The sequence below is a fragment of the Phacochoerus africanus genome, chromosome 15 (assembly GCF_016906955.1).
Source record: "Phacochoerus africanus isolate WHEZ1 chromosome 15, ROS_Pafr_v1, whole genome shotgun sequence".
Lineage (NCBI taxonomy): Eukaryota > Metazoa > Chordata > Mammalia > Artiodactyla > Suidae > Phacochoerus > Phacochoerus africanus.
Genome location: NC_062558.1, coordinates 104,785,187 through 104,801,778, shown reverse-complemented (window position 1 = coordinate 104,801,778; position 16,592 = coordinate 104,785,187). Strand labels below are relative to the sequence as shown.

Here is a 16,592-nt window from a genome sequence, read left to right as displayed (position 1 = left end):
TCAGACAACTATCCTTAATAAGAAACAGGGTAGGACTGGAAGGTAAAGGGTAAAATTCTTCACATGAAGTCAATGCTATCAAGAGTTTATGGGAGTTCTAAAACTAAGATGCTTAAAATAAATCTTACCTGACTGGTCACTTCTTTGTTGTTTTCTGAACAATTTAACATCATTAACAGCTCAGGCTGTTTCTTTTCCAACTCATCAAGGAGCAGTTCACGTGGCTGGGTTCTTGCCAGTATTGATGGGTATAAATAATTTTTCCTTTGTGGTGTTGTACCTTTAGAGACACAATACAAGTGATAGAAATTGAAGTATAAGATATGAATAAGGTGTTTTATTCCCAATGGCTGAACCCTCAGCATATGGAAGTTCCCAGGCCAGGGACTGAATTTGAACCTCAGCTGCGATCTACGCCACAGCTGCAATAATGCCAGATCCTTTAACCCTCTGTACCAGGCCAGGGATCAAAGCTGTACCTCCACAGAGACCTGAACCGCTGCATTCAGATTCTTAACCCACTGTGCCACAGCAGGACCCCCCCTACTCTTATTTTAAATGCCAGAACTTATACTTCCCAGTAAGTCTTTGCCTTCCAAAAACAGAACCATTGCAAAGAGGAGAATCAGTCTTATACCTGTCAGGCATATGTTGCTTACACTATTTCCTAAGTGAACAGATGACCTCAAATACACTTAAATTTTTGAAATTCAATGCCAAAAAATGAAATTTTCTAACTCTGAGGATGTACAAAGATGTAGTGTAGCCTCTAAAAGGATTCAGAATGTTCTGAAAAATGGCAGTATTATTGGAATTTGAGTACAATTTTTCCAACATGATCGGTTTGATAGAGAAAAACACTTCACTATAAATTTGGTGGTAGCTAAATATTAACCAGTTACATTTCTTTATAATAACTCGAGCTTTCGTAACTTACAAAGCACTTGCCTCTTCACTTGACGTTTATATTCCTGATGTCACTGAAAAGTGGACAATAAATACCAGGACTCCTGAAGAAAAAATTAACTAACATTCTTTGGTGCCATCTGTTTTTACACTTGCTTTTAAGAAAACAAGCTTTAAAGTATAATTTACATGCCATGAAATGCACTCACTGATTTTTGGTAAATTTACAGGGCATGTAAGCCACACCACAATCCAATAAATAACTCAATTACTCATCTTGAATTAAATAGGATGAGTTTTTATACCTTCTTTAATGAAGGCTTCCCTGAATCATTATAGCCTATGCTGAGCTTTGCCGTCTCCCACCTCCCAAAATGGGAATTCCTAAATGCCAAGCTAACAGTCCATGACAAAATTAGAGGTACATAGGAGAATGTGCAATGTGCTAAGTTTTACATTAAACTAGATTTAATTACATTCCTCCATCATTTTTGCTATTAAAATGTCCACTTATAAACAGTACTAGATAGATGGTTGGTTTTCTTTTTATTCGCTTGAAAAAATTGTTTTTTTGGCCAGGCCCATGGCATGTAGTTCTTGGGCCAGGGACTGAACTCTTGCCACAGCAGCAACCAGAGTCACTGCAGTGACCACACCAAATACTTAACCCACTGCTCCACAAGAGAACTTCCTCTTTTTGTTTTTAAAATGTCCTCTCTTGGAGTTCCCGTTGTGGCGCAGTGGTTAACGAATCCGACTAGGAACCATGAGGTTGCGGGTTTGGTCCCTGCCCTTGCTCAGTGGGTTAACGATCCGGCGTTGCCGTGAGCTGTGGTGTAGGTTGCAGACGTGGCTCAGATCCCGAGTTGCTGTGGCTCTGGCGTAGGCCTGTGGCTACAGCTCCGATTCAACCCCTAGCCTGGGAACCTCCATATGCCGCGGGAGTGGCCCAAGAAATAGCAACAACAACAACAACAAAAAAAGACAAAAGACAAAAATAAATAAATAAATAAAATAAAATAAAACGTCCTCTCTTAACAAGGCCATTTCCCTGAATGTTTGTAAACTTTTTCTGAATAATGATGCCCAAGTTTCTAGGAATATATGTCACCTATATCAACTCATGCATGATTCAAGCTATTTTAGAGTTCAAAATTTTCCATATTTGAGTTGATTACAGTAAGAAGATAAACTCCTATCAGGCAATAAAACATGTTCCTAGTTTTTCTGAACATGTGGTACTATATACAGTTGAATTCAACTTCAAAAGTTTTAACAATTCCAGGAGTTCCCATCACAGCTTAGTGGAAATGAATCTGATTAGTATTCATGAGGACAAAGGTTCAATCCCTGGCCTTGCTCAGGGGGTTAAGGATCCGGCATTGCCATGAGCTGTGGTGCAGGTTGCAGTTGCAGCTTGGATCTGGCGTTGCTGAGTGTTGGCCAGTGGCTATAGCTGTGATTCGACCCCTAGCTGGGGAACTTCCACATGCCATAGGTGCGGCCCTCAAAAGACACAAAACAAAAAACAAAAAAACCCCAAAAGTTTTAACAATTCCATTTCCCTTTTAAAATACCTGTTGGGACATCCAGTTTCAGATCCTGTTGTAGAAAGCAATTAAGTTTAGTCGAGCCAATTTTTATGATTTTATTAAGTTCTTGACTATGTGTCATTAATTCTTCTTCACCAATAGTTAACTTTCCAAGAAAAATGTTATGCTGGTTCTCATGAGCTGCATAACATCCACTTAATTTTTCAGTAATCTCTGAACTTGAAGCCTCACAATCTTGGTTTACAACCTGTAAATGATGCAAATCAGATTTTATTATTAAAATCAAATTTGCCAGTGCATTATGCAACATTTAACTTCCTCCTTTGAAATTTTCCATAATAAAAGTTTTAAAAACGCATGCAAAAAAGTAGGTCTAATAGTAGAATAACCCCCTTATATAAACTATCCAGCCTGGACGTTTTTTAATACATGGGGTATAGATCAAAAAAGATTGGCCACTTATTCCTGATCTCCACCAAGATTATTTTGCAGCAAATCTTACATCATTTCATCCATTTATTTCAGCATATTTCTCTAAGAGCTAAGCACTTTTTAAGACCACTCTCGGAGTTCCTGCTGTAGCTCAGTGGGTTAAGAACCCAACTGTGAGGATGCAGGTTTGATCTCTGGCCTTGCTCAGTGGGTTAAGGATCCAGAGTTGCCCCAAGCTGTGGTGCAGGTCGCAGACTCGGCTCAGATTCGGTGTGGGGTAGGCCTGCAGCTGCAGCTCCAATTGGACCCCAAGCCTGGGAACTTCCATATGCTGCAGGTGTGGCCATTTTAAAAATGAACAAAAAAAACACACTACTCTCACGTCTAAAAAACTTAACACTGATTTTTTTAATATTAAATGTCTAGTCAGTGTTTAAATTTTACTGTCTCATGTTTTTCATACTTGTTTTGTTTGAACCAGAATTCATCAGACTTTGATATGTCTTAGGTAGCTGTAATTTATCATCCACGCTGAGATAATTCTCAGAGTAAAAAGTGTCATTAATAATAATTACCCAAGTGCAAAAGATATAAACAAGGACTATCCCAGGCAAACCAGGACTTAAGGCCCTCTAGTCTTAACTCTCTTTTGATACAGGTTATTCATCCTCAGACTTTTCTCATTGAAAAAAATTTTCACTGAAAAAACAAGGTCTTTGCTCTACTGAATATCTCAAATTCTGGACTTGGTTACTGTACTTCTAAACTGTATTTTTTTTTAATTTTTTAAATTATAATTGAATTACAAACTAAGCTGTGTTTTTTCTTTTTCTTTTTTTTTTTTTCAGCCATGCTTATGGCATGTGGAAATTCCTGGGCTTAGGGATTGAACCCACTATAATGACAACACTGGGTCCTTAACCTGCTGTGCCACAAGGGAACTCTGTAAGCTGTATTTTTCATATATTCATCTGCTCTCTGTATTTTCTACAAATTAGATCTAGGACTTCCTGTTGTGGCTCAGTGGTTAACAAATCCGACTAGGAACCATGAAGCTGTGGGTTCAATCCCTGGCCTCGCTCGGTGGGTTAAGGATCTGGCATAGGTTACAGTGTAGGTCGCAGACTCGGCTTGGATCCCGAGTTGCTGTGGCTCTGGCGTAGGCTGGCAGCTACAGCTCTGATTAGACCCCTAGCCTGGAACCTCCATGTGCCGCAGATGCGGCCCTAGAAAAGATGAAAAGACCAAAAAAAAAAACCCACAAGAAAAACAACAAATTAGTTAGATCTAAAGGCTTGATCTAAATCAGGTTTTAACTATTTTACAAGAAAATTTCATAGGTGGTACTGAAAGGAAATAATGCCTGGCTGTGTCTCTCATGTTAGGAGGAATTAGTGTGTTTGAGTGTAGTCACCCTATTAAAGATCCTGTCAGCTTTTGATCACATGGTATAAGCAGTCATTAATGCCCACGGGGTTATTTCACTAGGGGTTGCAAAACAGTGATATTCTGTCATTTCTTCTACATTTTATTAGCTGGTATTCTTCTTTGAAACACTAAACCAAGACAGAATTCTTTCAGGAAAGACGGATACTCAATTGTTTCCTTTTATTTACCATTTCTTAGAATAATTTATTGCTTCCCTAGCATGAAGCAAAGGATGCATATAAAATTTTTATGAATTCATCAATTTCAATATGTTTGATATATTTTAATCTATTGTAGCAATTATTCTTTTTGTTGTTGTTGTTGTTTTCTTTTTGCCTTTTCTAAGGCCACTCCCACGGCATATGGGGGTTCCCAGGCTAGGGGTCTAATCGGTCTATGCCACAGCCACAGCAATGCAGGATCCGAGCTGTGTCAGCAACCTACACCACAGCTCACAGCAACACCGGATCCTTAACCCACTGAGCGAGGCCAGGGACTGAACCCACAACCTCATGGTTCCTAGTTGGATTTGTTAACTGCTGAGCCACAACAGGAACTCCAGTAATTATTCTTTTTGATGCTCAAATGTACCACCTTTAAATGGGATTGTCATCAGGTTGGCTCCTCAGTCTTTACGGCACAGTCCCACTAATCTTTAACAGCTTCCTTACTTTTCTGGTATGACAAGATCTCTAGGCTTATCCTGCACATTTCCTGATCCAAACCTGAAATCATCTATTTCTCCATTAGTCCTGGTTCCTTTTAGTGAAAATAGCTTATATAGCTTAAAATACTTAAGTTATTTTACCTAATTCCTGAGAATAGTAAAATCTCTTTATTGCATGGAAGAAAAACAAAGCCACAAAGACCTCATACAACTTTTAAGTTCAAGCAAACCTACAAACCTATCAGTTATCTTCTGAGCAACCAGAACAAAATCCTAAATACATAAAGTACTAACAGGTCTGAATGTAACTGGAGCAAAGTAAAAGGCATACATTCGCTCAGTGGGTTAAAGAGCTGGCATTGCCGTAAGCTGTGGTGTAGGTCGCAAATGCAGCTCAGATCCCACCTTGCTGTGGGCCGGCAGCTGTAGCTGTGATTTAACCCCTAGTTTAGGAACTTCCATATACCACGAGTGTGGCCCTAAAAAGCAAAATTAATTAATTAATTAATTAAAATAAAAAGCATATGTAAGTGAAAGATGTTATACCTCAAAAGACAGGGTGCCCTTAACTGAAGGAACTAACAAGTCAAAAAAGATAGATATGGAACAGATGAGACAAATGTTAAATAATTTTGAGATCTAAGAGACATATACGTGGAGTTCCCGTTGTGGCGCAGTGGTTAACGAATCCGACAAGGAACCATGAGGTTGCGGGTTCGATCCCTGGCCTTGCTCAGTGGGTTAAGGTTCCGGTGTTGCCGTGAGCTGTGGTGTAGGTTGCAGACACGGCTCGGATCCCACGTTGCTGTGGCTCTGGCATAGGCCGGTGGCTACAGCTCCTATTAAACCCCTAGCCTGAGAACCTCCATATGCCGTAGGAGCGGCCCTAGAAAAGACAAAAAGACAAAAATAAAAAAAAAAGAGACATATACGTGAAACAAGACATGTATAAGCATACCAACTATTAAAAAAAATTTTAATCATTCATTATATTTTAAAATATCATGCTTTTTAAAACCAGTTCTTAGCCAAGAATATTTAATTTTCTGATTATCACTATTCTCCCCAAGTAGATTCAAGTTACAAAGTTATTACCTTCAATAAATTCTGAAGTTCCTCTTCCCTTTTATTTAAGGAAGATACCCAATGCTCAGAAAAACAAAGTGTGTTTGTGTTCAGAGCCTCGCATCTCTGTTCAGTCTCTTGAGATATTATTTCAAGGTTGCAACTGAGTTTATCACAGTGTTTCTCAGACTTTTCAACCAATTTTGTACCTTCTTGGTTAAAATGTCTGAGTTCCTCTGATAGGTGATCAAACTCAGCACAAAATTTTTCACTGTGAGAAGCTGTTTTGCTGATCATATCTTTAGATTTCCTACAGGAGAAAAGAATAATACTGTTAAAGATGGAAAAAACTAAGACTCAAAGGATACATAACTTACCCAAGATCACACAGCTCAAAAATGGCATCTTCAAACCTAAGCAGATTGACATCACATCTGTTATTAAGTGACCCCTGAAAATATCTCTCCTTATAAAACCTTTTCTAGCCCTTTTCCAGATACGATGCTTTACTGTGTAACTCTTAGAATATTAACTATATGGTTATTAAAATGAACTCTGTCTACCTGTTTTACTCCTCCTACCAGATTATGTTACTTAAGAACATCTCCTACAGCCTTGAGTCTCTAGTTTAGGGCCTAAACTATCCACAATCAGTCAGTCATTCTGTACTTAGGCAGTTTTGCCCTGCCTATATTGCAAAATAAATTGTAAAATTATAAATATTATAAAACAAAAAGTCAACTATAAAGCTTTCTAATAATCAAAAGAAAATAACATTGGGATGTGACAAACTATACATATAGCACACTTAGTACAATGTAGCATAACCCTAATATAAAACTAATATCAAAATATACATTTAAAATTCACTGATGGAATTCCTGTTGTGGCTCAGCTGAAACAAATGTGACTAGAATCCATGAGGATATGGGTTTGATCCCTGGGCTTGCTCAGTCGGTTAAGGATATGGTGTTGCTGTGAGCTGTGGTATAGGTCGCAGACGCAGCTTGGATCCTGTGTTGCTGTGGCTGTGGCTATGGTGTAGGCCAGCGGCTACAGCTCCGAGTTGATCCTAGCCTGCAAACTTCCATATGCCTTGGGCAGGGTGGCCCTAAAGAAAGAACAACAATAACAGAATTCACTGATGGCTTCTTTTTCTCAGTAAGGTTCCTTATCACAGCATTCAAAGTCATCTCATGGGACCACAGAGTTAAACGTTGGGGAATAAAGGTTACCTGCTATTACCACTAGATGGTACACCACATGAGCAAATCAAGTGAGGAAGCAAATGGGCTGAAGTTCAACTTCAGATTAAGCAGAAATAATTGAAAAAGGAAAAGAAATTTAAGTGGTAAGCTTGGAGGCTATCAGTACAAATTTATCCCCAGAAGGAGTCATAACCTAATAGGGAGATAAAATTATTCCTAAGAGACTACAACCTATGACAATAAATGCCAAAGGCAGTGGGACTCAAACTTCAGTATACATAAACCTCGCCTAGATTCTTGGGCTTTACTCCCAGCTGTTTCTTTTACAGGGACCCAGGACCACACTTTGAGAAATACTGGTATAGACAACAAGTGTCAGGAAGATAGAAAAATGACTTGCATAGGTCACCATTCCCTTTCCACTTCAGCCCTACTCTAGCAGGCCCTTTCAAAGCTATGGAAGTCAGAAATCCTTAAGTCCAGACACTAGGAATAAAAAGCAGGGAAATCCTTTCTAGATTCAGAATCTAGAAAGAAGAGTTCAGGCTGGAACATGACATAATGGATAGGACCAACAACAGGATTGAAAAAGAGATGATAAGAGTTATGTAGTAGAATAGGTGACAGCCACAATTCTAGAGCAGCATCATTCAATGGAAATGTAATATGAGCCACATACGTAATTTTAAAAATTCTAGAAGCTGTATTAAATAAGAAAATAGATAATCAGTAACAATGTATCAGGTATATAGAGCATACATAGAAGTAAAATACATGAAAACGTATGAGAGATAGGAGGGAGGAATTGGGAATATATTGTTAAAGGTCCTCTCTTACACAGGAAACAGCAAATTATTTGAAGGTGGATTAAAATTACTTTAATATATATATTACTTGGAGTTCCCGTCGTGGCGCAGTGGTTAACGAATCCGACTAGGAACCATGAGGTTTCGGGTTCGGTCCCTGCCCTTGCTCAGTGGGTTAATGATCCAGCGTTGCCATGAGTTGTGGTGTAGGTTGCAGACGCGGCTCAGATCCCGAGTTGCTGTGGCTCTGGCGTAGGCCGGTGGCTGCAGCTCCGATTCAACCCCTAGCCTGGGAACCTCCATATGCTGCGGGAGCGGCCCAAGAAATAGCAACAACAACAACAACAAAAAAGACAAAAGACAAAAAATATATATATATATATATATTACTAATCCTAGAAAAACCAGCTTTAAAAAGTAATTTTAAAAATATAAATGATGGGGAGTTCCCGTTGTAGTACAGTAGGTTAAGAATCCGACTTCAGTGGCTCAGGCTGCTGCAGAGGTGCAGGCTTGATCCCCAGCCCAGGGCAGTGGACTAAAGGATCCTATGTTGCCATAGCTGTGGCAAAGGTCACAGGTATGGCTTGGATTCAATCCCTGGCCCAGGAATTTCCATATGCTGCAGATACAGCCAAAAAAAAAAAAAAAAAATCCAAAAACAAACAAACAAAAAGCAACTTGAAAACTAGGAAAGCTTTTTGATGTTTTACTTGCCCTGGCTCCATTCCCCTTCCCAACCCTGTGGTCTTGAAGACAGGCAGCAGTCCAGAGTGGGATCCCTGATCCTGAAGGAATAGAGATTTTAATCTCAAAAAGTTGTTTGCTGTAACCTATGTAGGCTAACCTAAAAGACTGAAGCAAGGCACTTAAATGCGGCCATTAAAAAAAAGAAAAAGGAAAGGTATAAATGATGGAGTTTCCTGGTGGCTTAATGGTTGTCAGTGCTGTGGTGCCGATGCAAACAGTGGCCCCAGAACTTCTGCATGTCATGGGCGTGGCCAAATGAAAACAAAACAATATATATAGGGTTGAAAAAAATCTTCAACAAATAATGGATGAAAATTTCCATGTTTGAGAGTTCCCATTGTGGCTCAGTGGTAACAAACCTGACTAGTATCCATGAGGACATGGGTTCGATCCCGGGCCTCACTCAATGAATTAAAGATCCAGTGTTGCTGTGAGCTGTGATGTAGGTCGCAGACGTGGATCTAATTTCACATTGCTGTGGCTTCAATGTAGGCTGGCAGCTGTAGCTCTGATTTAATCCCTAGCCTGGGAATTTCCATATGCCACGGGTGCAGCCCTAAAAAGACAAAAAAAAAAAAAATTCCCAAGTTTGGTGAAAGGCTTTAGTCTATAGATTCAAGAAGCTGAGCAAATCCAAATAGTGTTAACTCAAAGAAATACATAAAAAGACACAATATATCAGACTTCTAATGAGAAAGAAAAAATCTTGAAACCAAATACAGAGAAATTGCCTATAGGTGAACAATCATTTGACAGTAGATCTCTCATCTCATGGAGACCAAAAGGAAATGAAACAACATGTTCCAGGTGCCAAAAAAACAAAAAAAACCTGTCAACCCTGAATTCTATAACCAGTGAAAATATTTTTCAGGAATGAAAAGAAAATCAAGATATTCTCAGACAAAGGAAAACAGCATTTGTGGCCAGCATACCTACTTTTAGACTAAAAGAAGTTCTCCATGCAGGACGTTTGGAACTTCAGGAAGGAACGATTTAATGGGCAAAAACAGGGATAAACATAAGAATATTCTCCTCATGAGTTTAGAATATCCATAGACAAAAAAAAAAAGAAACTTGACAAACCTGGAACCTTTTATAAAAAAATAAAAATAGATCATAGATTTAAATCTTATATAAAATTATAAACGTTCTGAAAGGGAGTTCCCGTCGTGGCGCAGTGGTTAACGAATCCGACTAGGAACCATGAGGTTGCGGGTTCGGTCCCTGCCCTTGCTCAGTGGGTTAACGATCCGGCGTTGCTGTGAGCTGTGGTGTAGGTTGCAGACGCGGCTCAGATCCCGAGTTGCTGTGGCTCTGGCGTAGGCCGGTGGCTACAGCTCCGATTGGACCCCTAGCCTGGGAACCTACATATGCCGCGGGAGCGGCCCAAGAAATAGCAAAAAAAAAGACCAAAAAAAAAAAAGTTCTGAAAGAAAACAAGTCTGATCTGAATATATAAGATGTAAGACTGGCAAGCAATAGGGCTATAATGAAGCTATATTAAACACTAATGTAGTAATCAGGAGTTCCTGCTGTGGCATAGTGGGTTAAGGATCTAGTGTTGTCTCTGTAGTGGCTCAAGTCACCACTGAGGTGCAGGTTCGATCCCTGACCCAGCACAGTGGATTAAGTGATAAGGTGTTGCCACACTGCAGCATAGGTCGCAGCCGTGGATCAGATTCAGTCCCTGGCTTGGGAGCTTCCATATACTGTGAATATGGCTAACCAACACCCCCCCCCAAAAAAAAACTAAAAAACACACCACATTAATATTGGAATTAGAAAACTTTTTCTTAAAAATCCAGATAGCAAATGTTTTAGGCTTACAGGCCAAATACATATGTATATATAGTCTTTGTATAATTTTCACAGTGCAAAGACAGCCAAAGGCAACACATAAACAAATAGGCAGACTGAGTAAACAAATATGACTGAGTTCAATAAAATTATTTGCAGTAGCAGGCATCCAGTCTGACAACCATAGTTTGCCAGGCCCTGCTCAAATTAGTAAGTACACATTTCATCATGGGTATGGGTTAGAAATTACTCAATGTGTATTCTAAGACTAAGCAAATCAGTAAATACATTATGGATGAGAGCCAGGTTTCTCACTGAAAAATATGGAAAAGAAAGATATTTAAGTGCATGTATATATACACATTCACACACATATTCTTCTAGCCTTAGAAGAAATGACACCCCAGTAGCAATGAGAACACCTAGGGCCCAAATCTTGTTCCTATTAATAAGAGCTGGGGCTGAGAAAGTATAAGATACCTGGAATACCTTGCTACATCAGAAAGTAAGAAAATGCTCAAAAGGGACAGATCTTATCAAAAGGACACAAGAGACAACTTGAAGAGGTTCTCAACAGTCAAAACTGGGATTAATTTGAGCATCAAAATATATAACAGTGGATTATTTAATCCAGAGGATAAAAGAATCCATGAGTACTTGCTAACATAAAGAAATGAAAAGTAGAAATGAAAAATGAAAATGGAAAGGAAAAGTGAAACTCTTCCTCTCAGTAGAATATCAACTAACAAACATAGACGGAATGATGGAATTAGAAAGAAGAACATTTGGAGTTCCCATTGTTGTGTAGTGTGTTGAGAATCCAACCACAGTGGCTCAGGTAGCTGTGGATGCCTGGGTTCGAAAGCTGGCCCTAGGCAGCGGGTTAAAGGATCTGGTGGGGTTGTGGCCGCAGCATAGGTCGTAGCTGCAGCTCAGATTCAATCCCTGGACTGGGAACTTTCATATGCCATAGGTGTGGCCATAAAAAAAAAAAAAATTTGGCAACCACTATTGTAATTGCTTCAGAGATACATATCAACAGATTCTAAGAGCAATAGGATATTTACATAGTTTCAAAGTATTTCCCCATAAATTCTTTATTGACTGCAAAGGAAAAGATTAATTTTATAGTGGAGAAATCTGGAGGACATCACCATAACCAAATTATCAAGATTGCACCTCTTGATATCTGAGATGCACTAAGAACACATCACTTTTAAGGTATTCTTGCCAACAGCAACTAATCATGAAGACCAACACCAACTGAGAGACACTGTATTAAATAAATACTCTATGCTCTTGGAAAAAGAAAAGGCCATGATAGACAGATTAAAGGATACTCAAGAGACCTGACAATTAAATGCAATTTGTGATTCTCTGTTAAATCTTGGACAAGAAAAATCTTTTCCTTTTCCTAATAAAGAACATTAGTGAGCTAACTGGCAAAATTTGAATTTGGCCTGTATGATAGATAATAGTAGTTCTCAATATTAATTTTCTAATTTAAAGTAATTATTATATGGAGTTCTCATTGTGGCTCAGCAGATTAAGGACCTGACATTGTCTCTGTGAGGATGTGGGTTTGATCCCTAGCCTTACTCAGTGGGTTAAGGATCTGAAATTGCTACAGTCTGTGGCATAGATCATAGATGTGGCTCAGATCTGGTGTTGCTGTGGCTGGGGTGCAGGCCTCAGCTGGAGTTCCAATTCAACCCCTAGCCTGGGAACTTCTAGATGCCATAGGTGCAGCCATAAAACAAAAACAAAAATCAAAACACAACAAAAAAATTGCTGTATAAGACAGTATCCTATGTTTTTAGGAAATACACACTGAAGTATTTGAGGGAAAGTAGGGATTATAAAGACTGCAACATAGAAAAGATCTATAGGCAACATTATGTAATATGTATAATATCAGAAAGAGGGATACAACATTAGAACAATAAACCAAATAAAATGTTATCTGAGAAAGTGGGTTGATAGTATTTGTGATATTTGAAGGTTTTTATTAGGAAATAATTTCAGACAGAGAAAAGTTAGAGAATTTAAAAACAGCTTACCGCTCTGTATTTTCTTGAACACCGGTAAGTGGTTTCCGGATGTTTTCACACTTTTCCTCCAAAGCACAGAATCTTTCCTCCCAAAGACTGATTAACTGGCAGAGTTCCTGTAAGAAAAGCATGAGGAGGAAAGAGATTGAAATTATAACACAAACTTTATTTCTATACTGATATATTTTCCCATAGGTGAGAATTATACAAATTCCTGACAAGAGATCTTTACCTCCTTCCCATAGAGGAAAATAGTGGAAGTGATATTAAAAGGATGTTATAAGCATTTTTTTTTCTCTTGAGTGGAATGTACAACTTTTTCTTATATTAAAAGTATAGTTGAGAGAATTCCCATTGTGGCTCAGTGGTAACGAACCCGACTAGTGTTCATGAGCATGCAAGTTCAATCCCTGGCCTCACTTAGTGGGTTAAGGATCCAGCATTGCCATGAGCTGTGGTGTAGGTCATACCACGGCTCAGATCTGGCGTTGCTGTGGCTGAGTCGTTGGCTGGCAGCTACAGCTCTGACTCAACCCCTAGCCTGGGAACTTCCATATGCTGCTGGCACCACCTGAAAAAAAAAAAGAAGACCAAAAAAAATGTAAATAGAGTTTTACCTTCTCTCATACTTGGCATCTTTAAAAGCAAACACTCAGAGGCACATAACATGCTAGGGACTTAGATTATAATATGAAGAAGCTACGCTAAAAACCAAGGAAGAGCTAAAAATGCACCCAACATTCACATTCACTGTTCAGTCCATTAGTTGGCCAACATCTCCGAATAACACATCAACAAACAATACATATTTAACACTCTGATTGTGAATAAAATGTGTCAGTATTTCTAATCTCAAAGTAGAAGGAAACACAGGAATTCTCAGCTTTGTCTACATATAAACAGGTGACTAGAATTTTATGTAATTTGTTTGTGAGTGCTAATCTCAAGTTTTAGAAAATCTAAGAGATAGGTCAGTGAGTAAACTTGCTGACTTTAAGCCAGGGAAGTCAAACCATTCATACTAAAGTACTTTTCACATCATAGATGTTTTGCTTGTTTTTAAATAGTTGTTTACCAATTATAAACATTTCAACACAGCTAATTAATAAAAAGCTGATCTACCTTAGAATGATGTATCTAAAAAGCGCTTCAAGATAAACACCCCAGAGTTCCCACTGTGGCGCATGGGAAATGAATCGGACTAGTATCCCTGAGGATTCGAGTTCAATCCCTGGCCTCAATCAGTGAGTGGGGGATCCGGCATTGCCGTGAGCTCTGGTGTAGGTCACAGACGTGGCTCGGATCCCGAGTTGCTGTGGCTGTGGTGTTGGTTGGCAGCTGTGGCTCCAATTCGACTCCTAACATGAGAAATTCCATGTGCCAAGGGTGTGGCCCTAAAAAGCAAAAATTAAAAAAAAAAAAAATTAAAAAAGAACTTTAGACATTCATTACTAAGGTCTTAAGAATACCAGAAATTATTTTCCATATATCTAATATAGATTATGATTTTCCTGGTTTGGGTTTGGTTTTGGTTTAAAGTCTCACATGTTGAGAAATAGTTTACATGAAGGAAGTCATGAATTACATTTATCAATTAAGAGTTGTATTAATTTACTACAATTTAAATGCCTGATATGGATGAGACAAAAACTGTAAAAGAAGGAGGGCATAGTTTAGCAAGGAGAATAACCAACCATGTTACCCAAAAAAAAAAAACCACACAAAAACAAAAAAACAATTTATCAAGTTACAATATAGATACATGTTCATTTAAAATGTTATGACCATTTTCTTCTAATTGTACTCCCAATGGTCTATTTCTACAGTTTTATCTTTCTTCTTGATGTGAGAATGGGACTGTCTTATCTTACTGTGCTTTAGCAAAAAGTTCTCATAGAGCAAGTCATTAAATGTTAACAGAGAAAAGTACTCGGGAGTTCCCTTCACGGCTCAGCAGAAATGAATCTGACTAGCATCCATAAGGATGCAGGTTCGATCCCTGGCCTCATTCAGTGGGTTAAGGATCTGATGTTGCCATGAGCTGCGGTATAGGTCGAAAACAAGTCTCAGATCTGGCATTGCTGTGGCGTAAGCCAGCAGCTACAGCTCCCATTTGACCCCGAGCCTGGGAAACTCCATATGCCACCGGTGCGGCCCTAAAAAGACGAAAAAAGAAAAGTACTCAATTATTTCACGTCAATTACTGTTATAAGCACAAACGGCTACAGTTTCTCAGTGTGTTATATAGCATTCCATTTGTAACAGGGATTACCAAGTTAAAGAGCATAAACCTTTTTTACACTCTCCAAAACACTTGAGTAACTTACCTGTGAATGGATTTTCTGTATTGTCTTCAGGTCTTCAGTTAAGTTTTCACACAGCTTCTGTGATTCAGCCAAGGAAGAAATTGTATTTTCTTGCAGTTCATGTAGATTGTTACACAGTGTACTGAGAAAACCATCCATTTCCTTTTTCTGATCTTCTATCTTTGAAGAAAAAAAATTAATTTCTTTCTTAAAGAAATGTTTTATTTTCATTTTTTTGAATACATACAAAATAGAAAAGGTACAAAACAGTTTGCAGAGAAAGTCTTTTTCCCCTGCAGCCCCCAGAACCTCATTCTCATTCCCACCTCTGAGAGATGATTGCTACCATTATCTTTTTATGGCCATACCTATGGTATATCAAAGTTCCTGGGGTCAGGGACTGAGTCCCAGCCATAGCTGTAACCTATGCTGTATCTGCAGCAACACGGTATCCCTAGTCCACTGAGCCAGGTGGGGGATCAAACTCATTCTCTGCAGCGACCTTAACCACTGCAGTTGGATTCTTAACCCACTTGGCCACAGCAGGAACTCCTGATTACTACCAGTTTTAAACACTTCGAGACATTTTATTACCCATATTTAGGGATTTATGCATACACATAAATGGGTATACATTCACATGTATATCTTCCTCACCCACTATATAATAGCCTGCTAGGTATGGTACAATGTAAATATTTATCTTGAAGATCATTCCCTCTCACTTTTCTTAACCATGATTCTGCTGAGCACATCAAAGGCAGAGAGCATTCCTATTTCCTTCCTCCTCCCCATTCCTTCTCACAACCCAGGAGCTTTGCATGTAGACATATCTCTAGATGTGGCCACAGACAGTATTTCTTTTGCAAACAACAATCTGAGGTAATAAGAATATTAGTTACCTTATTAGACACTGTTAATGAAGTCCTGAAAATATGCTTTAGTTGACTATTGACTTCCAGTATAGATACCACGGTGGGGGATAAAACTGTTTGCAGTGAACTGAGAAGGTCAGTCTTAAGTACATTCTGGTTTTAAAAATAAACGAACAACTCTTTAAAAAGATTTTCACTTCCATAAATCTGGTTGATTAAATGATAATATCTTAAATACTCTGTTAACTAAACATATACATATTAAAATCCTAAGCGTCCATTCTCTATTCTTTATAGTCTACAAAGCCTATTTATTACTAGAGTTTATAATCATAAATCACTTACTTCTGCATAAAGTAATTAAGAAAATGGTCATTTGTGTACAATAGATTTTTAAGTCTAACACAACAGAAGTCTGATACAAAGAAATCAGAAGAATTCAGAAGGGGAGAAAAGACAGTCTTTTGATAAGATTTCAGCATTGCAAAGAAAGAAAGGAAAAAAAAACACCCAAAACTATATTTTAATGAAACAAATCTCAAGCAAGTTTACTAAGTCAAAAAGGCTGAGACCAAATAGCCTTCAAAAGTGGGCTTTGGCTGGAGGCATTTGAATTTGAAGACCTGGCAACTTATATTCTACTTTATTAGAAGAATTTATCAAGGTTCTTGTTCTTATCAAAGTATATAAACAAGGTGAGAATGTATTGTAGATTGGGGATTTTTATTAAAAAAAAAAAGGATGAGGA

The 16,592-nt window shown here is 38.4% G+C and overlaps 1 protein-coding gene across 1 annotated transcript in view; it reads right to left on the bottom strand.

Moving 5' to 3' along the window:
• The window catches only part of KIF11 (kinesin family member 11), a 52,401-nt gene that overhangs the window by 4,456 nt on the left and 31,353 nt on the right, over positions 1–16,592 (bottom strand). The window contains exons 15-20 of the mRNA XM_047761716.1: positions 15,872–15,997; positions 14,991–15,149; positions 12,673–12,779; positions 6,082–6,361; positions 2,484–2,706; positions 129–280 (exon numbers count right to left, since the gene is read on the bottom strand). Coding sequence (XP_047617672.1) covers positions 129–280; positions 2,484–2,706; positions 6,082–6,361; positions 12,673–12,779; positions 14,991–15,149; positions 15,872–15,997 — 1,047 coding nt within the window. The remainder of the gene's footprint in view (positions 1–128; positions 281–2,483; positions 2,707–6,081; positions 6,362–12,672; positions 12,780–14,990; positions 15,150–15,871; positions 15,998–16,592) is intronic.